Genomic DNA, 27,497 nt, shown 5'->3' on the forward strand with positions numbered 1-27,497 from the left:
TGCGCCCCCGCCCTGACCCGGGTGACCTCCCCTGCCCCGTCTCGGATCTCCTTCCCCTGGGGCTGGGGGACGCCCCGCGGTTCCCATCACCGTGGGCGCTCTGTGCTTCCCATCCTAGCCTCTGCAGCCCGGACAGGGGTAGGTGCTGAACGTTACCGCGGTGGCCGGCCAGCAAGGACGAAGCCCCAGGGCCCTGTGAAGTGAGCAGGATCCGGGAGAGGAGGGAAAGAGCCGCGGGCGGCCCGGCGGCCTTCGCTCTGCCTGCAGCTGCTTCAGGAGTAATGAGGCTCCCCCCTGGAATGCCCCCCGGGCCCTCTCCAGCTCATTTTTCAATCCGACGTCCGCTCCCAGAACCTTCGAAAGAGAGACGGGGAGGGTGCGTCTGCGGTCCGTGCGGGTGTTGGCGGTGTTCGCCGAACTACGCCGCGCCCTCCTTCGGGGCCCCTGCTGGCTTAGCTCGTGGGATTCCTGCAGGTGACTTGGGCCTGTCCGAGATCGAGCACTACCCACAGGTGGCCGGGTTGGTGAGCTCTTAGTGTGAGTTTAGGCCCCAGGTGAACTTAGTGGAAGGCCTGAATCAGAGTTGTGGAGTGGCAAGTTGAATATCCGGGAGTATTTTTAGAAAATTAATTTTATTGATTTTTTTCAGTTAGTAACCATTTGTTTCACTCCCTTTTCTCCCCAACTGAACAAAATAAAAACAACCCCCCCCCTAAAAAACAAGCAAAGCATGTTCCCACGTTGTCCATATCCCAAACTGTACGTTTTATTCTGCCTCTTGAGCCTGTTACTTCTCTTTCAGGTGTTGTAGTGAGTCTGCTTCCTCTTTGGCTTTCTGGAATTGTGTATTATCATTGCATTCATCAGAGTTGTCAAGTCTTTTAAAGTTTTTCTTTATAATATTGTTATTAATGGTATGAATTGTTTTAGTTCTATTCACTTCACACTGCATTGGTTCATTCAGGTCTCCCCAGTTTTCTTAAAGCTAACTTTTTTTCATTTTTATAGCAAAATAATATTCCATTTCATTCACTTATAAATTAATGAAAAAAGCATTAATTGAGCACTCATTATGTGCAAAACACTGTGCTAAGCACTGAGAATACAAATAGAAAAATAAGACAGCTTCTGCTGTTACAGGTTATTATACATACCACGATTTGTTTAGCTGTTTCTCAGTAGATGGGTACCTCCTTAATTTCTAACTTCTTTGTTTTTTTTAAACTGCTACAGAAATAATTATAAATATTTCTAGTACACATAATTTCTTTTCCTCTTTCTTTGATCTCTTTGGGGCTATATGCCCAGTAGTGGTATCTAGTCAAAGGGTATATGCAGTTCAGTATTTTTTTGAGTGTAGCTCTAAATTACTTTGCAGAGCAATTTACTGATTTTTGGGCGTTGATTCCAATGCACAATTCCAGCAGTGCTTTAGTATCCCTGTTTTTGGCTCTGAGGAATCATAAGATGGCAAGAGCTGGGTCTCCTTGCAATTATTTTTCCTGGAATGGAATACAAGAGGCTGGGTTTGAAATCTCCAGAATAGCTGTACACCAATTGAAAGTAACAGTGAGGAAAAATAATAAGGGCACACCTAGAAAGGCAAAGAAACAGATTTACTTTCTAGGAGCTCACAGCCTAATAAATAGGGGGATAGAACTTACCAAAAAATATGTAGAAACAGCCTTGGAGCCCTTTTTTGTCTACTCCTTCCTTACCTTGTGTCAGTAGTGTCAAACTCAAATAGGATTGGAGGCCATTAAACTGTAAGGATTCCTTTTGGATGCAAATTCACTTATAAAGCAACACATATTTATATATATATTTTTAATTAATATGCTACCACATTAAAATCAAACAATAACTACATTTTAATCTGGTTTGGGCTAAACTTCAGATTGTTGTGGGCCACATGGTCCATAGGTTGTATGTTTGACACTTTTGCCATGTAGTCCAATTCTTAGTTTCACTACTATTTTCATCTGTCTATTTCTCTCAACTCCCACTAAACTCTTGTTTAGGAGCCTCATTTTTTAAAAATTTCATTTGTTTTCAGTGTTCTACAATCACTTCCATATATCTTAGATTTTTTTTCCCCTTCCCTCCCCTTCTTTCCCCCCTACCTCCCCATTCCCTCCCTGAGATGGCATACAATTTTATATGGGTTCTACATATACATTCCTGTTAAATACATTTTCACCTTAGTCATGTTACATAGAAGAATTAAAATGAATGGGAGAAATCATAAAACAAAGCAAAGCATAATACAAAAGAAAATGATCTGCTTCATTCTGCGATCGAATTTCATAGTTCTTTCTCTGGATGTGGAAGACATTTTGCCTTAAGAGAACATTGAGAATTTTTTTTTTAAATTTATTTAAGTTTTCAACATTCATTTCCACAAAATCTTGGATTCCAAATTTTCTCCACATTTCTCCCCTCCCCCCACCCCAAAACGCCGAGCATTCTAATTGCCCCTATCACCAGTCTGCCCTCTCTTCTAACATCCCTCCCTTCCCTTATCCCCATCTTCTTTTTTGCCCTGTAGGGCAAGATAACTTTCTATACCCCATTATCTGTATTTCTATTTCTTAGTTGCAAGAACAGTTCTCAACAGTTACTAAAACTTTGAGTTCCAACTTCTCCCCATCCCTCCCTCCCCACCCATTCCCTTTGGGAAGGCAGGCAATTCAATATAGATCATATCTGTGTAGTTTTGCAAATGACTTCCATAATAGTCATGTTGTGTAAGACTAACTATAATTCCCTCCATCCTATCCTGCCCTCCATTGCTTTTATTCTCTCTTTTGATCCTGTCCCTCCCCAAGAGTGTTGACTTCATATTGCTCCCTCCTCCCACTGCCCTCCCTTCCATCTCCCCCCCCCCCCTGCTTATCCCCTTCTCCCCCACTTCCCTGTATTGTAAGATAGGTTTTCATACCAAAATGAGTGTGCATTTTATTCCTTCCTTTAGTGGAATGCGATGAGAGTAAGCTTCATGTTTTTCTCTTACCTCCCCTCTTTATCCCTCCACTGAAAAGTCTCTTATTTGCCTCTTTTGTGAGAGATAACCTGCCCCATTCCATTTCTCCCTTTCTCCTCCCAATATATTTCTCTCTCACCGCTTAATTTCATTTTTTTAAGATATGATCCCATCCTATTCAATTCACTCTGTTGTGTGTGTGTGTGTGTGTGTGTGTGTGTGTGTGTGTGTGTGTGTGTGTGTGTGTGTGAGTGATCCCACCAACTACCCAGATACTGAAAAGTTTCAAGAGTTACAAATATTGTCTTTCCATGTAGGAATGTAAACAGTTCAACTTTAGTAAGTGCCTTATGATTTCTCTTTGCTGTTTGCCCTTTCATGCTTCTCTTCATTCTTGTGTTTGAAGGTTAGATTTTCTTTTCAGCTCTGGTCTTTTCATCAAGAATGCTTGAAAGTCCTCTATTTCATTGAAAGACCAATTTTTCCCCTGAAGTATTATACTCAGTTTTGTTGGGTAGGTGATTCTTGGTTTTAGTCCTATTTTCTTTGATTTCTGCAATATCCTATTCCATGCGTGTCGATCCTTTAATGTAGAAGCTGCTAGATCTTGTGTTATCCTGATTGTATTTCAACAATATTTGAATTGTTTCTGTCTAGCTGCTTGCAATATTTTCTCTTTGACCTGGGAACTCTGGAATTTGGCCACAATGTTTCTAGGAGTTTCCCTTTTTGGATCTCTTTCAGGCGGTGATTGGTAGATTCTTTCAATATATATTTTGCCCTCTGGTTCTAGAATCTCAGGGCAGTTTTCCTTGATAATTTCATGAAAGATGATGTCTAGGCTCTTTTTTTGATCATGGCTTTCAGGTAGTCCCATAATTTTTAAATTGTCTCTACTGGATCTATTTTCCAGGTCAGTTGTTTTTCCAATGAGATATTTCACATTATCTTCCATTTTTTCAGTTTTGTTTTGTGATTTCTTGGTTTCTCATAAAGTCATTAGCCTCCATCTGTTCCATTCTAATTTTGAAAGAACTATTTTCTTCAGTGAGCTTTTGAACCTCCTTTTCCATTTGGCTAATTCTGCTTTTTAAAGCATTCTTCTCCTCATTGGCTTTTTGACCCTCTTTTGCCAATTGAGTTAGCCTATTTTTCAAGGTGTTATTTTCTTCAGCATGTTTTTGGGTGTCCTTTAGCAAGGTGTTGACCTGCTTTTCATGCTTTTCTTGCATCTCTCTCATTTCTCTTCCCAATTTTTCCTTCACCTCTCTTACTTGATTTTCAAAATCCTTTTTGAGCTCTTCCATGGTCTGAGCTCATTGAATATTTATTTTGGATGTTTGGGATACAAAAGCCTTGATTTTTATGTCTTTCCCTGATGGTAAGCATTGTTCTTCCTCATCTGAAAGGATGGGAGGAGATATGTGTTCACCAAGAAAGTAACTTTCTGTGGTCTTATTTTTTTTCCCTTTTTTGGGCATTTTCCCAACCAGTTACTTGACTTTTGGGTCCTTTGTCAAGAGTAGGCTATACTCTGGGGACCTGTAAGATATCAGTTCCTCCAAGGTAGCACGATCAATCGTGTACTGGTCTGGGTGCAGGGAAATATTTTTATGCCCAGAATCTTAGCAGAGGTTCCTCTCCACAGGCACCTGACCTCCAGTTCTGCCAAGCTAGCTCTGGGGGCTGGGATTCAGTCAAGCTGTGGGGGCAGGGCCGCCATTCAGTGCGAGACAAAGACCAGCTGCCTCAGGGTGTCTCCAAAGGGCTGAGGTAAGACTCAGCTCTTCAGTGCTCCCAGGGGTTTTTACCCTCCAAAGGAGTGGTCTGATGGGTTGCTGTGCAGCCTCTGCTGTGGCTGTCTGCTGCCGGAGCTATTGGAAGGCCCTTCTCCCTTCCTGGCCAGCTGATAACACCTCGTCACTGACCTTTGGTGCCTGTGGGTTGAGGGTTCTGAGGACCCGCTGCTGCGACTGGAGATTCTGTCCCCAAGGTGTCCTCCTGGGCTGGGCTCAGCGTGGTGCAACTGACCTTTCCCATGGGCCTTTCACCCTGGGCTGGAAATCTTCTCCACTCTGTTGTTCTCCACTTCTGCTGCTCCAAAATTTGTTGAGAGTCCCTGTCTACAGGTATTTTATGGGCTGTGGGGGGGAGACCCTGCGTATGTGTGTCTTTCTACTCCGCCATCTTGGCTCTGCCCCGAGAATTTTTTAAGTCCTTACATTGCAATGAAGTGCTAAGTCTACCAGAAAAGTTCCTAGCATGCTGTGGTTGTTGCTGTGTACAAAGTTCTCCTGGTTCTACTCCTTTCACTCAGCATCAGTTCATATAAGTTTTTCCAGGCCTCTCTGAAGTCTTCTCATTCATCATTTCTTATAGCACAATAGTATTCCATTACATTCATATACCACAATTTATTCAGCCATTCCCCAATTGATGGGCATCCCCTTCATTTCCCGTTTTTGGTCACCACAAAGAGGGTTGCTATAAATATTTTTGTACATGTGGGACCCTTTCCCATTTTTATGATCCCTTTGGGATACAGTCCTAGAAGCTGTATTGCTGGGTCGAAGGGTATGCACATTTTTGTAGCCCTTTGGGCATAGTTCCAAATTACTCTCCAGAATGGTTGGATCACCTCACAGCTCCACCAGCAATGAATTAGTGTTCCAACTCTCCCACATCTTCTCCAACATTTACCATCTTCCTGTTTTGTCATGATAGCCAATCTGATAGGTGTGATGTGGTATCTCAGAGTTGTTTTGATTTGCATCTTTCTAATCAATAATGATTTAGAGCATTTTTCCATATAACTATAGATAGCTTTAATTTCTTCCTCTGAAAAGTACCTGCTCATATCCTTTGACCATTTATCAAGTGGGGAATGATTTATATTCTTGTACATTTGACTCATTTCTCTATATATTTTAGAAATGAGAGCCTCATCTTTTCTTGACGAGGCTATTATACCTTCCCAACTGGTTTTCCTGTTTTTTGTTGATCCCTTTTTCAATTCTAAGTAGTCTTTCCATTGAAACACCCTGACCATATCATTGTTACGCAGAATTCTTCTGTGGCTTCCTATTCCCCACTGAATTAATTTCAAAACCCTCGTCCTAGCCTTCAAAGCTCTTTCTAATCTGACTGTGGCTTACCTTTGAGCTTTTCTTAAACTACTTCTTTTGACATATTCCTTTGACAAACTGAGCCCCATTCAACTAAATTCAAGCTACATTCTTGTCCTGCTTTTGATCATGCCATTCTTGACATCAGGAGTGGGCTCCTTTTGTTCCTTCCCTAGGGTCCAATCCATGCTACCTCTAAATCAAGTGTTATAAGACCCTTCCTAACTTTCCTCTCCCCCGCAAGTAAAACATGATGTCATACCACTTTGTCTCCAACTATTGCACAAATTTTGTGCTCCATTTACCATTTATTACTGTGTATCTTTCCCCCATTAGATGATAAACTCTTTGCCAAGACAGTCTATGTTGACTGATATTCTAGTATCCCTGGTGTTGGTGGAGACACTTAATTGATTATGGAATGACCGTGAAGTACTATACTTGGATTTTTAAAAATAATCAATACAGCCACAGGATTGGGTAATCTTAGTTTGATGTGAAATATTCTTAATAACTGGGACTCTTCTTAGTGGATTGCAATCTTTGTCCACAAATGCAGCAGCATCCAAAGTAGGTAATGTTATCTTAGGCTGCATTGATTGAAACAAAGGGTCCAGAAGAAGGATGGTTATCCTCATGCTACATCTGCCTTAGTTGGACCACATCTAGATTATTATGGTTAGTGCTGAGCAGTGCCTTTTTAAAAGTACTGGTATGTTTATCAGAAGAAGGTGATCCGGATAATAAGGGAACTTGAAAACCAGTCATATGAAAATCATTTGAGGAAACTGGGGATGTTGGGACAAAAATTAGCTTGGGACATGATAGCTGTCTTCAGGTATTTGAAGGACTATCATTTGGAAGTAGACTTGTTTTATTTCTCAGTGGAAGGCAGCACCATGGCCAGTGATCAGTTGTCACAGAGGTCCAATGTAAGAAAAACTTCTGAACAATTAAATTTGAGTTATTTCCATCATGGGTTGGACTAGATGACTACCAAGGGCCCTTTTATTCTTTAGAATATGTGATTCTTTGACCTAAATTCTCATCATATATATTAACTAATTATATTACTGACAGTCATCAACTCACTTTTTTTTACTGTATTTTTAAAATTACATTTCAATTATGAAAAACTTGTTGATTAGCATGGGAAGGAGCTCTTAAATATGAGTGCTTAGCACTTTCCCTGGCATAGAGTAAATTCTTAATAAATGCTTATTGACTGACTCCAGTCAGTGAAGAAATCAGCTAATCAATAGGTACTTGCTAAACATCTACTATATTGACCCTAAGGATATAAAGACAAAAATGAGATAATCTTTGCTATCAAGAAACTTACCTTGGGGGATGGGGAGGAAGGGAAGGCAGAAGCATTATGTATGCCAATTAAATAAATGTAAACATATATGTATCTGTATGTGTGTATGTATGTATATGTATATATACAAATGTGTGTGTGTATGTATACACACACATAATAAAAAATAATTGTGAAGAAGAGAAACTAACAACTCTGGGAATCAGGAAAAGCCACTCATAGGAGGTGACACTTATATTGAATCTTAAAGGATTGAGGGAGTTCCATGAGATGGAGGTGAGGAGTAAGAGCATCCCAGGCATGGAGATTGGCCAGGTTAAGGCACAGAGGTGAGAGATGAAATGTCAGGTGGGGAGAATAGCAGGTAAGTCAGTATGGCCAGAACAGAGTGTGCTCCTTGAGGTGAGTAAGGTTCAGTTAGCCTTGAAAGATAGGTTGGAGTCAGATTGTGAAGGGCATTAAATGCCAAAGGGAGGAATTTGTATTTTATCTTAGAGACATTAAAAAATCATGGGAGTTTCTTGAACAGACGACTGACATTGTTCAAATCAGCTTTAGGAATAATTCTTTGGCAAATGTGTGCAATATGAATTGCAAAGGATAGGAATTGAATTCAGGAAGACTGAGTATGATTGAATAATATTGCAGTAATCTAGGGTGAGAGATGATACAGGCTGAAACTAGGTAGTTTGAGTGGAAATTAGGGAATGAATACAAGGGATCCATTGGATAGAAATAAAATCAACAAGACTTTCCTGATTTGATATGTGCTGGAAGAGAGTGTGGAATCAAGGCTCATTGCTAGGTTGTGAATCTTGTGGTGGGGCCCACAACAGAAATGGGCAAATTAGAAGGAGGGGTGAGTTTAAGATCAAAGATAATGAATTCTTTTTTGTACATGAAGAGTTTGAGATGTTCAGCAGGCAGGTGGAATTGTATTCTAGACAGTTGAGTTGAAGTTTAGACAACCTCAGGAGGGAGCTGAACACTGGATCTGTAGTTTGAGGATTCTTTTGTATAGGGATGATATTTGAACCCATGGGAATTGATGAGAGTGTAGAGAGGAGAGGAGAGGTTCCAAGATAGAGCCCTGAGGAACACTGACCCAAATATCAGTGATGATCCAGCAAGAGACTGAGAAGGATCAGTTTAATAAGTGATATAATAAAACCACAGAAAAGCATTATCATAAAACCTAGGGATAAGAAAATACCTGGAAAGAGGGAATGACCAACAGTGTTTAAAGCTACAAAGAGGTTAAGAAGCATGAAGGATGAGAAAAGGCCATTGGATTTAGTAATTGAGATATCATTAGTAACCTTGTAGAGAGAGTAGTTTCTATCAAGTGGTGGAGTTGGAAGCTAGATTACAAGAGTTTGAAATGAGGACAAGAGGTAAGAAGAGAGAGGCAACATTTTTTTGTTTTATTTTGTTTTTCCCCTAGGAGTTTGGAAAAGGGAGAAGGGATCTAGGAAGTATGATAAGGTCTAGTACAGGTGTGTTTTGTTTTGTTATTGTTTTTGTTTTTTTTGGTAAAGGAACTAGTAGATAAGGAGGTGTTAGAAATTAAGGAGAGAAAGGATGTTTAAAAGGACAAGCTTTCAGAAAAGTTGGGTGGGGATAGGATAAGCACAAGTAGATGGGGTATAATAATATTAGTCCTTGGTTTTCCCGGAGGACCATGATATCAGAGAAATGATGACATGACTTGCACTTGACTTTGTTTTGAATGAAGGTGGGCTGTGCAAGGTCACCAGCCTCACTTTCTCCTCCTGAGCCATCTGGATCCAGTGACCAGATATTCATCAGGAGGACTGAAAATAGCCCAGGATGCAATGGGAGACCTTAGTCTAAAAGGCCCATTCAGTGAATAGCCCTCTTTAAAATGTAGTCAGGGGATGGCCCCTTTAAATAGAAAAGTGAAGAAATAAATGAATCAAGCTGGGAGGGGCAGGAGCCTCAGGGTTGTTGTTTCAAGCAGAAACATTTACTATTGGTATTTGCTCCCCAAAACAACCATTGAGTGGAGCTTGGGCAGGGATCCATTGTTATTGAATATGTGGGCTTTAGAGTGAGCTGGGTCTAAGATTTTAGGGAATAGAAAAAAAGAAAGGAAGAAAGAAAGAAGGAAAGAAGGAAAGAAGGAAGGAAAAAAATCTAGTCAGAAAACCCTAAGTTAACTGGGCAGCTTCTGGCCATCAAAATTTACCTTCTTTTGGAGGGAAGGAAGAGGAGAGGGAGAGGCTGAGAGAGAGGATGAACTGAGTCTACTCACAGGTTATATTCATCCTTCATTTTTGAAGAAGACCATGACATCAGAGAAATGATAATATGATTTGCACTTAACTTTGTTCTGAGTGAGGGAGGGCTGTGCAAGGTCACCAGCCTCACTTTCTCCTTCTGAGCCATCTGAATCTTGGCCTTTTAGATGGGATATTACTGGTAAGGAGAAGGGCAGCTTCTGAGACTGGAAAGAGTATATATTAAGGAGCACTAGATCTTGCAGCCACATGAAAGCATGGGACTGGTCATAGTTCTGGAGCCAAGAGGAGTGCTAATACTTGTTGTTGAAGGAGAGCAGATGCCTTTCCTACCAGAGTATAGACCAGCAAATCAGTGACCACACCTCTCCTCAGATCACACCACCTTAGAAGCACTGAAAACTTATAGACCCCTAGAAATCTGAAAACAACAGCATGAAAAATTCTGAAGCTTGGAACAGTGCCTTACCACCCTCAGGGTGAATGGAGCCCAACTTTAACATAAAGTTCAAAGTCAAGAAACAGTCTAGAAAAATGAGCAAATAACAAAAAAAGGACTTGACCATAAATAGCTACTATGGTGGCAGGAAAGACCAACACATAAACTCAGAAGAAGACAACGATGTAAAAACTCCTACAGTCAAAGTCTCCAAAATGGACCATGTACCAAAAGCCAACAGAAATTCCTGAAAGACTTAAAGAAAGAGGTTAGCGTGACAGAGGAATAATTGAGAATATAAATGAGAGTGATGTAAGAAAATTATAAGAGAATGAATAGCTTGGCAAAAGAGGCACAAAAAAGTATTCAAAAAATAAATACTTAAAAACTAGAATTGGTGTCATGGTAAAAGAGGCACAAAAATTCACTGAAGATGAGCACTCCTTGAAAAGCAGAACAGGCCACATGGAAAAGGAAAATAATTACTGAAAAAAAGAACTTAAAAAACAGAGTTTGCCAAATGGAAAAGGAGGTATAAAAACTCAATGAAGAAAATACTTCCATAAAAATTAGAATCAGGCAAGTCAAAGCTAATGGCCCCTTGGGAGATCAAGAAACAATACAATAAAGTCAAAAGTGTGAAAAAAATAAGAGAAAATGTGAAATATCTTCTTGGAAAAACAACTGACTTGGAAAACAGATTGAGGAGAGATAACTTAAAATATTTGACTACCTGAAAGCTGTGGTCCAAAGAAGAGCCTTCCTGCCATATTTCAGGAAATTATCAAAGAAAATTGCCCCAATATCTTGAATTTAGAGGGTAAAATACAAATTGGAAGAATCCACCAATCATCTCCTGAAAGAGATTCCAAAATGAAACCTCCCAAGAATATTATAGCCAAATTCCAGAGTTTTCCAGCTCAAGAAAGAAAATATTGCAAGGAACCGGAAAGAAACAATTCATATATTGTGGAGCCACACCCAGGATCACACAAGACTTATCAGCTTCCAAATTGAAGGAGTGGAGAGCTTGGAATGTGATATTATGGAAGGCAAAGGAACTAGGGTAACAACTAAGAGTCGCCCAGTAAAGTGAGTATAAACCTTCAGGGGAAAAAATGGATATTGACTGAAGTAGAGGATTTCCAAGCATTTCTTGATGAAAAGACCAAAGCAGAATAGAAAATTTGACATTCAAACAAAAGACTTGAGAAGCATAAAAACATAAATATTAAAGAGTAATCATAAGAGACTCAATAAAGTTACACTGTTTATATACCTGTATAGGAAGATGATACATGTAATACATGTAACTCCTAAGAACTTTAACATTATCAATAGCGCAGTTAGAAGGAGTCTACATGGACAGGTAGGTGGTATAGTGGATGAAGTGGTGGACCTGGAGTCAGGATGGCTCATCTTCTTGAGTTCAGATCTGATCTCAAGACATTTACTAGCTGTGTGACCCTGGGCAAGTCATTTAACTCTATTTGCCTCAGTTTCTTCCTCTGTGAAATGAGCTGGAGAAGGAAATGACAAACCACACCAGCATCTTTGCCAAGAAAACCTTCAATGGTGTTATGAAGAGTTGAACATGACTGAAAAACAGCTAAATAGTCATAACATGTAGACAAAGGAAATGGGTGTGAGTAAATTATGTTGGGATGATCTCTTAAAAAAGTTGAAGGAGTGAAAAAAGAGGAATGTATTGGGAGTAGGGGGAAGGAAAAGGCAGAATGGGAAAATTTTCTCATGTAAAAGAGATATTCAAAGAAGAACATTTATGATGGAGGGGATAATAGATGGTGCCCGGCAGTGCTTGAACTTTCCTCTTATTGGAATTGGTCACTATTAATTACAATATAAATTAAAGCAACTGTGAGGTACTACCTCACATCCAACAGAAATGACAAATGCTGCAAGGTGTAAGAGAAGATAGGTATACCAATAAACTGTTGGTGGAGTTGTGAACTGGTCCATTCTCTCTGGAGAATGATTTGGAACTATGCCAAAAGTCTATTAAACTGTGCATTCTCTTTGACGTAGCAATAGCCCTACCAAGTCTGTACCCCAAAAAGATAAAAGGAAAAGGACCTATTTGTAAAAAGAAAAATTACAACAGCTCTTTTTGTGGTGGCAGAGAATTAGAAATTGAGAATGCTCATCAATTGGAGAATGGCTAAACAAATTATGGTATATGATTGTAGTGGAATACTATTGTGCTATAAGAAATGATGAGGGGGGCTAATTCTAGGGAAAACTATGGCAAAACTTTTATGAACTGATGCAAAGTGAAGTAAGAAAACTGGGAGATCATTATTTATAGGAAGCGTGATATTCTAATGATGATCAACTATGAAAGACTTGGCTACCCTGAGCAATACAGTGATCCAAGATAATTCCAAAGGACTCATGATGAAAGCGTGCTATCTACCTCCAGAGAGATGTCTGAAGAACTCTGAGTGCAAATTGAAGTGTGCTTTTCTCATTTTCTTTATTTTTCTTGCTTTGTTGTGATATGGCTAATAGGAAATACGTTTTGCATGATTTCATGTATATAATTGATATCATTTTGTTTATCTTCTCAGTCAGTCGGGGAGGAGTGGGAGGGAGGGAGAGAATCTGCATGAATTTCTTATAGCCTTTCAGTTCTTTCTGTTTTTATCTCTAGAATCATTCTTAAGAACTTTCTATTCCTTCTGGACTGATTTTTCTTATACAATTTTAATCTCTGTGATCCTGTCATTCTCGTAAATTCTTTGAAATATGCTCTCCAGAATGTTGGATACCAGACTGTTTCCGATTTCTCAATTCTCTTTCAGAAACTTCAAGGTAGAATAATCATGTTCTCCCTCTTTCCCCCCCCCACCCGCTCCACACCATGGTTCCCATCCTTCTCACTGCTCCCAAAGTATCACCTATCTGTATCATTCCCCTAATCAATAAATTCAAGAGGCTCACTGTTGCCTCTAGGAAAATATATAAATTCCTCTATTTGGCTTATAGTCTTTCACAAACTGGCCTCAACCTTTCTTTTCAACCTTATTTTACCTGATTTTCATTCCTGAGTGCTGTAGTTTAACCAATTGTTCTTGAGCACTCAAGGCTCTCCAAGAAAAAGACAAGAGGCAGCATATACCAGGCAAGTTAAACTACCTCCACACCATGTTGACAACCATGTCTCAAGACATAGGCAAAAACAGCCCAAGACCCTGAACCCAAGAACTTTGGGAGTGGCAGTGTCCCCCAAACCTACTTCTAGCTCAGCCCTTGAAACCAAAAAGGGATCACTGTGGAGAAAGGGCCCACATCCTCATAACCATCAGCAGTATCTGCTGATCAGTGACCACCAATGGGTAACTGAACTTAAGAGCCCTGGGAGTGGCAGTGCCCCCATAACACTGTTTCTGCTTCAGCCCAGTCCTCATAGCCATCATCCTGGGAATTAACTCTTGTGGAAAGGGGACCAGCCATGTCACTAATTACCAACAAGTTGCCACCTGCAGGGCAAGTAAGCTAGCCTAGTTGATGCAAGAAGGCACCCTGAGAGAGAGAGAGAGTCGGGAGGTGTAGCATGTACCCAGCAAGTCAAAGAAGGATGAATTGCTGAGTGATGGTGGCAGAGGGAAGGTTAGGAAGTGACAGTGGGGAGCAAAGAGTATGATTACCTCCCTCCAGGACCAATGAGACCTTAGAGAAGGTGCAGTTAACTTGCTCTTATAATTTGCATCAGGGATTTATCAACCATTTTTTCAGTTGTCTTAGAAATTCATACTATTTCCAGTTGTCTTAGAAATTTATACTATTTCCCATCTTCTGTTTTCCATCCTTTTCATTCAACTTAGATGTTCTCTAATATGCCTTCATTCTTAAAATTTCATTTCATAAAAATGTATTATTATCATACATTGTTATTTCTGTTTTCTTTCTGTTTTGTCTTATATGGCAGAAACTTTTTTTCTTACCTTTATCATATTGTTGCCATAAGCCCCATCTTGTACAGTCTTGGAAGATGATAGCTAATATTTGCTTCCATTTGTTAAAATTTCAAGTTCACTTTATTACTCATGTTTTGGCCATTTGTGTATAGACTACTGGTGCCCTAAATATTGTCCTTATTGTTTTTTCATGGTCATGGAATTTTTTTTAAAGATTAATGTCTATATAGTAATTGCCTTATAATCAATGCCTTCCTTACTGAAGGTTTAGTACAAAATAATTATTTTATTTATGTTTTATTTCTGTATTTTTAATAAGCCTTTTTCATTTTCCCTTCAGAATGTTATTTTGACTTTTTAAGTGAAGATTTTGATGTAAAGACCTATACTTCTCAATCTATTCACCAAGCTGTAATAGCTGAACAACTAGCAAAACTTGCCCAAGGAATAAGTCAATTGGATAAAGAACTACACTTACAGGTAAAGCCTTTTTTTTAAGCATAGTACTAAAGAAACAAAGTTGCATTGTTACAGACTCATTATCACTTAAGACAAATACGTATACATATTATATATATACACACACACACACACACACACACACACACACACACACAAAATATACATGTACATGTATATTTTGTGTGTATATGTACATATACTATGTAATTCTGTGAATAAATGTCTTATTTTCCGAAGGTAAAATTATAGGTAAATCAAATACTTGTAAGTTGAATACTATTAAAAGCCTTAGTGGAAACAAACAATTTTAAAGACCAGTGTGGCAAATCCTTTTTACTGAATGAAAACCTGCACTTAGTCTCCTTTGTGAGGTGGCATGTCAAGGACAAAAAAGTCATCCTTAAACCCTACAACCTTGCTACATTCCCTTAACTGTGCTTCATCCACTGTAATCACATGACACATGCAAAATACAAGGAAAAAAATTAGAAAGGAGAAACATAGGGTCTTGGGGTGAGGAAGATTTTTCAGTAGGAGTTAGGTTTTGAGACATCATGCCATAAAAGTCCAATTATAAACATTGTTTTTAGACAGTGATTGAACCTGCAAAAATAAAATCAGACATGAATAAAAAAGATATAGCTGTGCAATATAATGTTAGAAACTGGGTAAAAGTTTAGAACATATCAGTTACTGAAGATGCTACCTTCCCAACTGTACAAAATACTTATGAGGATATGTAAAAGGTATCTTAGATGAAGGCATGAAAAGATAACAGGGAAGTCTTTTGAAATTCTGTGTCTCACTACTTCTTCACATTCACAATTTAATCAAAAGGTATAGAGAATTCAAGTTTCCACTATGTTTATTATTTGTTGATTATAAAGTACCTGATTTGTAATACAGAAAATGCTGCTCTAAAGCCTCCTTCAAAATGGTGTCTCCCATGATGATGTGAAATTTATGGATGATTCCTTGAGGGGCATAAACACAGAGAGGACTTGGTTCAGTTCTCTTTTGTTTATTAACGTCAAGGAAATAACCAGGAAGAGTTTGATCAGTCTGTTCTTTTATGTGTATTATGTTTTAACTATGAGGAATAGGTATCTCTAATCATTTTAAGAAATTTTGCTAGTGAATTTTTGCTTCAAAACCTTTAAATTCTTTGACACCATCAAAAAATATTTCTACAAATATAATAGCAACCCACACTGTTTTTCAAGTTTTCTCAAATTTTGACAATTAACAATTTTACATGTAAAATTCAAAATCACATCCTTTATTAGAATGTGATTGAAAGTTCAATATTGAAATCTCTTCAGTTCTAACATTTTATGTTCTGACTGATATCCTGATTTGTAGGTTGATGGTCAAGAAGATAGGAAAACTTTCACAAGATGCTAACTAATTACTTCCTCAGGGTTAGCTTAATAGTTGTATGATGAAGCCATGCTATCTCCAGTAGCTATTTTGTTCTGCAACAGTATTTTGACATACCTAATTATGATGCAATCTGTCATAAAGATTTTGTTTTATAATCATGTTAGCTCATACTTTGCTACCTTTGGATAGTCTAGTATGACTGAATTTTGAGCTACTGAGAACTTTGTTTTTAACATATGCCCCACTGAAACAAGTATTCTGTCCTCAGTCTTCTTAAAATCCAGGACACTTTGGTAGTTTAATTTGTCTATTCCGTGCAAGACTTTTTCAACCATCAGCAAGACTGACCAGTATTGACATTATTTTTTTAAAATTAGGGCATGATCTTTTTTTGTTTTTCAGAAAAAAAATTGTTTAAATCTATTTGCTACCATTGTGGTTTGCTTATGTCATTTTAAAAAAAATTTAATTGTTAGATAGCACTTCTGTTATCTCCATTTGCTTTTTCTTTTCAACTGTAGGTCCTTTGATCTTTTCATTGAGAATAGCTAATATAAAATGTGAGTTTGTAGTGTAATTTAGTTGAATTAGTATACTATTTGTTTTCCGTAGCTATATTTGATTTTGTACCTCTAGAAAATTTGATGATTAATTCAGTAAGCACTTAAGTGCTTACTTTGTGGCAGGTACTGTGCTAAGTAAAGCCCTAGGGATAGAGGTAAATACCAGATAGTCCTTGTCCTTAAGAAGTTTTTTTCCTGTTGGGGGAAATAGCATTCATATTTAGATAGGAGCAAATCTTTTCTGTTCCTGGATGCCGCAATAATCATCTGAGTCCTTATTGTACCAACCCATCAAAGTTGCCTCATTCTTGCCCTTTTCAAGTCATACATAAAATCTTAACATGTTAAAGATGAAAATGACCTTCAGGATTATCTTGTCCAAATCCCTCATTTTATAGATGAGACAACTGACATTCTGAAAAGTTAAATGACCAATTTAAGGTCTTCCAACTCACTAGTCCCAGAATTGGGACTAGCAAAAGATGAAATCATAGATTGATATTCATATTGCTGACTGGGACTCAGAGCTCACCTAGAGCTAGGACTTTGTTTTTTTGATGACTAATCCAGAGTTCCTACCTTTTGTGCCATTTCTCTTTTCTCTGCTTTTTTTTTTTTCTCCTTAAATTTTTTTTTCCTTTTGGAATACTGGCATTTTTGTAATATGTGCCTTTTAGTAGCTATCACCAATCATGAAGAATTTTTTCTTTTTTTTGTGGTTATTGCATTGACCAATCATAATGAACTATCATTAAACTTTGAATCTCCAGCTATTCTTGGTGGAACCTGCTTTCTGAAGCTTTTTGATTCATTTTTGGATTTATTAGATAGTGCTAGACTTTTGACTTCCAGATTACCATGCTTTTACTGTACATATAAAAATGTGGAAAGAAAAGAAGCAAAAAGTATGTAGAATATGAAGCAAAACACAAGTCTATTTAGTTCTTAAATTTAATAGTTTGTTTTTATCCCCAATTATATGTAAAAACAATTTTTAACATTTGTTTTTAAAATTTTTTGAGGGGGGCAGAGCCAAGATGGCAGAGTAGAAAGACGCATATACTCTAGCGCTTCTCCCACAGCTCACAAAATACCTGTAAGAAGTGACTCTCAACAAATTCTAGAGCAACAGAAGCCACAGAACAACAGAGTGAAAGAGGTTTCCAGCCAAAGGTAACCTGGAAGGCCGACCGGAAAGGTCAATCTCACGGGATGCTGAGTGGAGCCCAGCCCTGACCCCGCGGCACTGGGAAGAACAGGATCTGAACAGACCTCTGGGGCAGAATTCCCAGCAGGAAGGGTCCCAGATCCTTCAACCCACAAATGACAAAGAAAGCTCCAAAAGTCAACATGGGAGAACTTTCTCAGCTGGGTGAGAGGAGAACGGGGTCCCCCCAGCACTGGCCCCAGGTGGTGGCAGACAGTAGCAGCAGCAGCAGCAGCAGTGGGTGGCAGGTGACTATGGTGGCCATGGGAGCAACCTGGGGCCATTGTCCAGTTAGCTCAGCCTAAAGACCTGGGGAAATTGAGTAGCTGATCTGAATCTCAGCCTTGAACAAGCTACTGGGGGGAGGAGGAGCACTAGGACCCTCCTCTTGAGAAAGGATTCAGAAGTTAAGTGACTGGCTAGGAAAATGCCCAAAAAAGGGAAAAAAAATAAGACCATAGAAGGTTACTTTCTTGGTGAACAGATGGCCTTTTGGATGAGGAAGAATAAGGCATACTGTCAGAGTAAGTCAAGGCTTCTGCCTCCAGTACCTCCAAAATGAATATGAAATGGGTCCAGGCCATAGAAGAGCTTGAAAAGTGAGTCAGCAACTTGCTAAAGGAGAACCAAAAAAATGCTGAGGAAAATAACACCTTTAAAAATAGGCTAACTCAATTGGGAAAAGAGGTCCAAAAAGCCAATGAGGAGAAGGAGGCTTTAAAAAGCAGAATTAGCCAAAATGGAAAAGAAGGTTCAAAAGTTCACTGAACAAAATAATTCTTTAAAAGAGAGAGTGGAGTTCAGGGAAGCTAATGACTATGAAATAAATCAAGAAGTTAGAAAACAAAACCAAAAGATTGAAAAAATAGAAGAAAATGTGAAACATCTCATTGGAAGAAAAACTGACCTGGAAAATAGATCCAGGAAAGACAATTTAAAAATTATGGGACTACCTGAAAGCCATCACCAAAAAAAAAAGAGACGACATTATCTTTCATGAAATTAACAAGGAAAACTGCCCTGATATCCTAGAACTAGAGGACAAAATAAATATTGAAAGAATCCACCAATCACCTCTTGAAAGAGACTTGATAAGAGAAACTCCTAGGAATATTGTGGCCAAATTTCAGAGTTCCAAGGTCAAGGAGAAAATATTTCAAGCAGCTAGAAAGAAACAATTCAAGTGCTGTGGAAATACAATCAGAACAACACAGGATCTGGCAGCTTCTACATTAAGGGATCAAAGGGCTTAGAATAGACTATTCCAGAAGTCAAAGGAACTGGCATTAAAACCAAGAATCATCTACCCAGCAAAACTGAGTATAATACTTCAAGGGAATAAATGATCATTCAATGATATAGAGGACTTTCAAGCATTCATGATGAAAAGACCAGAATGGAATAGAAAATTTGACTTTGAAACACAAGAATCAAGAGAAGCAGGAAAAGGTAAACAGGAAAGAGAAATCATAAAGGACTTTCTAAAGCTGAACTGTTTACATTCCTACATGGAAAGATAATATTTGTAACTCTTGAGACTTTTCTCAGTATTTGAGTAGGTAGAAGGATTTTTGTGCACACACACACACACACACACACAGACACATACATACACACATATAGATAGAGAGTACAGGTTGAGTTGAATCAGAAGAGATGATATCCATAAAAAAATAAAATAAAATTAAAGGGTGAGAGAGGAAAATACTGGGAGGAGAAAGGGAGAAATGAAATGGGGCAGGCTATCACTCATAAAAGAGATAAAAATCTTTTTCAATGGAGGAGAAAAGGGAGGAGGTGAGAGGGGAAAAGTGAAGTTTCCTCTCTTCACATGTGGCTTAAGAAGGGATTAACTGCTCACTAAATTTGGTATGAAAATCTATCTTACACTACAGGAAAGTAGGGGAGAAGGGGACAAGTGGGGTGAGGGGATAATAGAAGAGAGGGCAAATGGGAGAAGGTAGTAACTAGAAGTAAACGCTTTTGGGAAGGCACAAAGTCAAATGAGAGAATAGAAAAAAAAAGGGAGGACAGAGTAGGATGAAGGACAATATAGTCTTACACAACATGACTATTATGGAAGTCATTTGCAAAAGGACACATATATAGCCTGTATTGAATTGCTTGCCTTCTCAGTGGGGATGGGTAGGGAGGGAGGGAGGGAGAGAAGTTGGAATTCAAAGTATTAGAAACGAATGTTAAGAATTGTTATCGCATATAACTGGGAAATAAGAAATACAGGTAATGGGGTATAGAAATTTGTCTTGCCCTACAAGAAAAGAGAGAAGATGGGGATAAGGGAAAGGTGGGGTGTGATAGAAGGGAGGGTACATTGAGGGAAGGGGTAATCAGAATGCAAGGTATTATGAGGTGAGGGGAGGGGAGAGATGGGGAGAAAAATTGGAACTCAAAATTTTGTGGAAATGAATGTTGAAATCTAAAAAAAATTAAAATAAAATTTTTTTGAGTTGTGTATTTTCTCTCCCCTTTCTGGATTGCGCTCAACTCTCACCCCAATGCAGCAGACCTTTTCTGCCTACTTTCTCAGTTGGCTTGGGCTGGGAAAATTGTTTTACCTTGTCCTTTTGTGAATTCTACTGCTTCAGAATAAGTGAGTCCCTGCTTTTTCTCTACCATCTCAACTCCACCCCTCCCTATTTTATTTCTTTTTAAGAGTCAACACTATATTTTGGCAAATAAGGATAAATTTATAGAATTATTTCCCCAAAGAGATTCGATATTTCATTGATCATTTCTCTATAGATGATTCTCAGATATTTATTTCCTAATCCTTTTCCTGAGCTGTAGCCATGCATCACAACTATCTTTTGGACATCTTGAACTAGATATTTTTTAGACATCTTAAATTCAGCATTCTTCAAAGGGAATTTCTTTTATTTTCTAACTTCCTTTTTATTCCTGAGAGTACCCTCATTCTCCCAGTTCCTGGGCTCACACCTTTGATGTCATCATCAGCTCTTCACTCTCACCTCACATATCTGATCTATTTGCCACATTTTTGTCCGTTCTATATTTTCGGCATCTCTCGTACACATCCCCTTCTCTCTACTCACACAGCCACCACCCTAGAGTAGGTCCTTATTACCCGGCATTTGGAGTACTGGAATAGCCTTTTAATTAGTCTTCCTGCCTCAGATCCATCCTTTACTCAGTTTCCTGTAGTGTAGGTATGACCTATAGTGACATTATCAATTGCTTTCTTTACATTTGACTCAGTTTACCAGTCCTTGCTCTCACTTCTCCCTCTTAGTTTCCCTGACTGCCTTCAAGAGTTAGCTCAAATCCTATGTTCTGCAGTGGGCCTTATCCATCAACCCCCACCCCATCCCTCCCCCCACCGCCCTGCTAGTGCCTTTTCTCTCTGAGATGACTTCAGTTTACTCTGTATATATTTTGAATGTACCTTAGCTATTTCTATGTTTTCTTCCCCATTAGAATGTGAGATCTTGGAAGCCAAGGATCTATTTTTACCATTTTTTTGTATCCCTGGTACTTAATGTAATATCACCCATATAATAAGCACTTAAATGCTATTTGTTTAATTAAAAAATCATGTTGGCCTACAAATCAACTTGTTTAATAAAAAAAGTGGTTTTCTTATGATAGATATGTGAGTGCATTTTGAGGAAAAATGAAAATTCTATGCAAAAATAATAATTTTAATGTATTCATTTGATGATGAAAAAATGATTTATTTTTTTCTTATTTAATTAATTAATTAATTTAACTTTTAACATTCATTTTAACAAAATTTTGGGTTCCAAATTTTCTCCCCTTTTGTCCCCTCCCCCCACCCTAAAACACCGTGCATTCTAATTGCCCCTATCACCAATCTGCTCTCTCTTCTATCATCCCTCTCTGCCCTTGTCTCCATCTTCTCTTTTGTCCTGTAGGGCCAAATAACTTTCTATACCCCTTTACCTGTATTTCTTATTTCCTAGTGGCAAGAACAGTACTCAATAGTTGTTCCTAAAACTTTGAGTTCCAACTTCTTTTCCTCCCTCCCTCCCCACCCCTTCCCTTTGGAAGGCAAGCAATTCAATATAGGCCAAATCTGTGTAGTTTTGCAAATGACTTCCATAATAGTTGTGTTGTATAAGACTAACTATATTTCCCTCCATCCTATCCTGTCCCCCATTACTTCTGTTCTCTCTTTTGATCCTGTCCTTTCCCATGAGTGGCGACCTCAAATTGCTCCCTCCTCCCATTGCCCTCCCTTCCATCATCCCCCCCACCCTGCTTATCCCCTTATCCCCCACTTTCCTGTATTGTAAGATAGGTTTTCATGCCAAAATGAGTGTGCATTTTATTCCTTCCTTTAGTGGAATGTGATGAGAGTAAACTTCATGTTTTTCTCTCACCTCCCCTCTTTATTCCTCCACTATTAAGTCTTTTGCTTGCCTCTTTTATGAGAGATAATTTGCCCCATTCCATTTCTCCCTTTCTCCTCCCAATATATTTCTCTCTCATCCCTTAATTTCATTTTTTTAAAGATATGATCCCATCCTCTTCAATTCACTCTGTGCACCCTGTCTCTATGTGTGTCTCTGTGTGTGTGTGCATGTGTGTGTGTAATCCCACCCAGTACCCAGATACTGAATAGTTTCAAGAGTTACAAATATTGTCTTTCCATGTAGGAATATAAACAGTTCAACTTTAGTAAGTCCCTTATGATTTCTCTTTGCTGTTTACCTTTTCATGCTTCTCTTCATTCTTGTGTTTGAAAGTCAAATTTTCTTTTCAGCTCTGGTCTTTTCATCAAGAATGCTTGAAAGTCCTCTATTTCATTGAAAGACCAATTTTTCCCCTGAAGTATTATACTCAGTTTTGCTGGGTAGGTGATTCTTGGTTTTAGTCCTAGTTCCTTTGACTTCTGGAATATGTTGCAAGCCCTTTGATCCCTTAATGTAGAAGCTGCCAGATCCTGTGTTATCCTGATTGTATTTCCACAATACTTGAATTGTTTCTTTCTAGCTGCTTGCAATACTTTCTCCTTGACCTGGGAACTCTGGGATTTGGCCACAATGTTCCTAGGAGTTTCTCTTTTTGGATCTCTTTCAGGTGGTGATTGGTGGATTCTTTCAATATATATTTTACCCTCTGGTTCTAGAATCTCAGGGCAGTTTTCCTTGATAATTTCATGAAAGATGATGTCTAGGCTCTTTTTTTGATCATGGCTTTCAGGTAGTCCCATAATTTTTAAATTGTCTTACCTGGATCTATTTTCCAGGTCAGTTATTTTTCCAATGAGATATTTCACATTATCTTCCATTTTTTCATTCTTTTGGTTTTGTTTTATGATTTCTTGGTTTCTCACAAAGTCATTAGCCTCCATCTGTTCCATTCTAATTTTGAAAGAACTATTTTCTTCAGTGAGCTTTTGAACCTCCTTTTCCATTTGGCTAATTCTGCTTTTTAAAGCATTCTTCTCATTGGCTTTTTGAATCTCTTTTGCCAATTGAGTTAGCCTATTTTTCAAGGTGTTATTTTCTTCAGTATTTTTTTGGGTCTCCTTTAGCAGGGTGTTTACTTGTTTTTCACACTTTGCTTGCATCTCTCTCATTGCTCTTCCCAGTTTTTCCTCCACCTCTCTAACTTGATTTTCAAACTCCTTTTTGAGCTCTTCCATGGCCTGAACCCATGGTATATTTATTTGGATGTGTGGGATACAGAAGCCTTGACTTCTGTGTCTTTCCCTGATGGTAAGCATTGTTCTTGCTCATCAGAAAGGAAGGGAGGAAATACCTGTTCACCAAGAAAGTAACCTTCTATAGTCTTATTTTTTTCCCTTTTCTGGGCATCTTCCCAGCCAGTGACTTGACTTCTGAATATTCTCTTCACACCCACCTGGCCTCCAGATCCGCCCAGCCAGCTCTTGCTTGGGGTCTGAGATTTAAATGCTGCTTCCAAGCCTCAGGGCTTTGGGTGGTGGCAGGGCTGCTATTCAGTGTGAGATCAAGTTCAGGTGCTCAGGTGGGGGCAGGGCTGCCTCATGGGCTCAGTTCCCTCAGGGGTTTTATGCAGAGACCTTCAACAATGGATATGAGTTCCTGCCTGCTTGGGGAGCCCTGGTCTGCTGCTGCCTCCACTGCTGCCTCCCGAGGATGCCTGAGTTATGGGGGCACCCCACTCCCCTCTCGACCCTCCAAAAAGACCCTCTCACCGACTCTTGTCACCTGTGGGTGGAGGGACCTGTGTGGCAGCTGGAGATTCTGTCCTTGAAGCCTGCTCAGATGCGCACCTTTCGGTGGTGCCACGGCCAAGGCAGGGCTGGGCTTGGCTCTGGGTCCACAATGCGAAGGACCTTTTGCGAAAGGTTTTCAGGGTCTGTGGAACAGAAGTCTCGTCCACTCCGTTGTTCTGTGGCCTCTGCTGCTTCAGAATTTGTTGTGATTTCTTTTTTACAGATATTTTAAGGGCTGTGGGTTTCAGAGCTAGTGTTATGTGTGTCTTTCTACTCTGCCATCTTGGCTCCGCCCCCTGAAAAAATGATTTCTAATTTTCTAGGGTAGTATTTTTTTTTTTAACATTTATTTATTTTAGTGTTCTACAATCACTGCCATAAAACATACATTTTTACCACACCACACCTACCTCCCACCACCCTGCTCCCTCCCCAAGGCATACAATTCTGTGTAGGATCTACATATACTTTCCTATTGAATACGTTTTCACTATAGTCAATCTGTGTAGATGAACTAAAATAAATGGAAGAAATCATATAAGAAATCAAAACATAATACATACACACACACAAACATGATCTGCTATATTCTGTGAATGAATTCTATAGTTCTTTCTCTCAGTGTGGAAGGTATTTAGCCTTAGAAAACCATTGGGAATTTTTTTTTCTTAAGTTCTTGCGTTATTATGAAATTCCAAGTCTGCCAGAAAAAACTCTAGCACACTGTGGTTGTTGCTGTGCACAAAGTTCTCCTGGTTCTGCTCCTTTTGCTCAACATCAGATCATATAAGTCCTTCCAGGCCTCTCTGAAGTCTTCTTGTTCATCATTTCTTATGGCGCAATAGTACTCCATTACATTCATATACCATAATTTATTCAGGCATTCCCCAATTTATGGGCATCCCCTTGATTTAGGATAGTATTTTCATGTAACCTATTTAAACCAAACTGAGATTGAATGGTCTGTTTTCTCCATCTTCAGCTCATTTTCTGGCCCTCTTTTCTCACTATTCAGTACAAGTCAGGAGAATTGATTATGACATGAACATCTGATGGTTGTTTCTTCATAGAAATATAACACTGAATTTAAATAATCTGAAATAATCAAGCATGTATGCCACAGAATAATAATGTTAGCATCAGAAGAGAGCCTAAAGTGCATCTGGTCTTGTTACATCGTTTTGCTGAATGCAGGCCTAGAAGGTGTGACCCGTTACTCGGAATACAGACCAGGGCCTTGACCTGTTTATTCCTGGAAACAGTTAAAATGCAGCGTAAGGTGGGGTTGTGCTTGAAAGATTTGATCTTGACTTTGTAAAGATCTTTCCTCAGTGATATGGACTTAGGATGTTTGTGTAGAAGTCTAGTTTTACTGCAGAATGTGCAGACCAATAGCTCTAAACTCTGAAGTGAACTCCTCAGCTTCCTCTGAATCACAGATTTTTCTTTCTTTTTTGACACCAAATTTTAAAATGATACAGAAATACCTTGTTAACATTTTTTTAAAGCTAGCTTATATTTTCTTTTGGTTTAGAGCCTTGGAAAGACAAAGTGCATTGTTTGTTTGTAGCAGCATCCCTCTCTAGATGTGTATTGACAACCTCACTGGCATTCCCAGGATGGTTGTTAGCCCAGATTCTTAGATCTGCTTTACTAGGAAAGATAGCTGTTTAAGGGGTCAGCAATCCTTTTTAATTACATTCACTAGTTCAGGGCAAAAGTCAGCATCCTGAACTTCAGAGAAAATACAGAAAAAATAAAAGCAGAGAAATAAAGACCAACAGACAGGGATCTACTGCCCGAATTAAAGCAATATTGCTATACACTTTGCATACATCCCTGAATCGAGAGCCTTTAATCTGAGCATTCAGGGAACTCTGGGAAGTCTGAACATATGACTCAGAGTCTCCACCAGGAAATCACAAAATCCTTCTCATAAGTCAGCCCCAAAGCAAAACACCAACTCAGAATATATATACATTTCTCAGAACCAGAATGCATCACAACCCTGTTGACTTGGTGCCTAATTAGAAATTAGCAAAAAGTGTGAAAGCCTTCCTTCAAGCAAGTTTCCCCTAAGTAAGCTTCCCTTAATAGGTTCCATGTGAGGCCAATTAGTGGGAGGGAAGATCTTATATCCCATTAACAATACAAGAGGCTACCTCTGAAATGAATTGTCATGATGAGTTGGTGTGGATCACATCAGCCCTTCATCCTTATTTTGCCTGAGAATGTTTGAAATAGTGGGGTTGGGTACTATGTAAGACTTGCTCAAGTTGTTTGTTTTATTCCCTGAAGAAGTATGAGCTTTTCCTGTCACCTGTAAATGAATTTTCACTCAAAAGTTAAGGCCTACACTTCCTAAAACCTACCTTCCTGAGGCTAATTAGCATATTTCTGTAGAATATAGCATTAATGAGGGTAGATTCTGTTCTGTAGTCACAAATTCCTACCATGTAGCTACCTCTCAAAAGGTCATAAAAGGGAACTGGAAAGAAAACTGTTTGGGACTAAATATCTTTGAATGTAAAATGAAAGGGTTGTACCAGATGGCCTCTAAAGCCCCTTCCAAATAAGAAAAGTCTCATTTTTGCGTTGAACAGAAATCCATATCTACTACTGGCCAATGATTACTCAAAGCTCATCTCCTTTAGATAGTGGGTCAGAAACATCCACCTACACCAAAAGTTACACATTTTCCTGCTTCATTTTTAGGTGATAGGGCCAATGAAGATCTTTGCTTAGGCAGCAGTCTGAATATTCTGAATGTTCTTGCCTACTAGCCTAGATGTATGTATAGGATTGAAATGACTAGATCTGCTTCCCCTTCATTTCATACTGGAGTGTTTACGTTCTGGTAGTGTAGAAGACCTGCTTCCTTGAGACAAATTGATCACATTATTAAAAATTGCTTCAAGATATAGTCTTTTTTTTCTTTTCTAGAACTTACATAGAGATCATTTAAAATCACACAAGATTTCTGAGCCTCAGTATCCTAATCTGGAAAATGACAGGGTTGGGCAAGTCAGTCTTTTGAGTTCCCCTCCACCTCTCAGATTTATTATTTTTTAAAAATGTTTCCCCAAACAGAGGAGATGGTACTTAATGAATACTAGCATGCATCTGGACAAAATACAGAAAATTATTTAATTTTGTACAGTACAATGACTTTGTAATTTCTTTCCGTCTCCCAGCCCTATTCATATGGAATATAATTTTTTCTTAACAGTGAGCTTTTTGCATTAATTGGTTTCAGGCACCTCATATCTGTGAAGCATTGGATTTTCTCATGTACTCTAAATAGTTACTGCACTTTTGGGAACAGAACAGTGGCCTGGAGATAGCACTTTGTGTGGTGATGGTGGTGGCAGCCTGGTCCTAAGGCTTTAGCCACAGTCCCTTTCCTGAGCTTTAGGTGGCTTGTTACAAGGGTAGTGATTGTCATTACCGGAAATGCTAACTGTGGCATCTGTCAACTTTGAGGCTACTGTAGTAATGAAGATGTAATAGAACAGAATTGTAGCAAAGTGGGTATTCCCTTGGCTTGTTTTAAAATGTAAGTTTCTCTTGTTTGTGGCATGCTGACCTCATCTATAGCCAGCTGGTCAGC

The 27,497-nt window shown here is 38.9% G+C and overlaps 1 protein-coding gene across 4 annotated transcripts in view; it reads left to right on the forward strand.

Moving 5' to 3' along the window:
• Positions 1-27,497, forward strand: part of COG5 (component of oligomeric golgi complex 5) — a 385,795-nt gene that overhangs the window by 405 nt on the left and 357,893 nt on the right. For 2 of the 4 annotated variants that reach the window (XM_072653056.1, XM_072653057.1), the window contains exon 2: positions 14,408-14,547. The exons of 1 other annotated variant lie outside the window; for it this stretch is intronic. In XM_072653056.1, coding sequence (XP_072509157.1) covers positions 14,408-14,547 — 140 coding nt within the window. Of the gene's footprint in view, positions 1-150; positions 475-14,407; positions 14,548-27,497 lie in introns of those variants that run through there. One more of the 4 variants, XM_072653059.1, reaches the window with a different exon arrangement.

The sequence above is a fragment of the Notamacropus eugenii genome, chromosome 3, assembly GCF_028372415.1.
Source record: "Notamacropus eugenii isolate mMacEug1 chromosome 3, mMacEug1.pri_v2, whole genome shotgun sequence".
Taxonomy (NCBI): Eukaryota; Metazoa; Chordata; class Mammalia; order Diprotodontia; family Macropodidae; genus Notamacropus; species Notamacropus eugenii.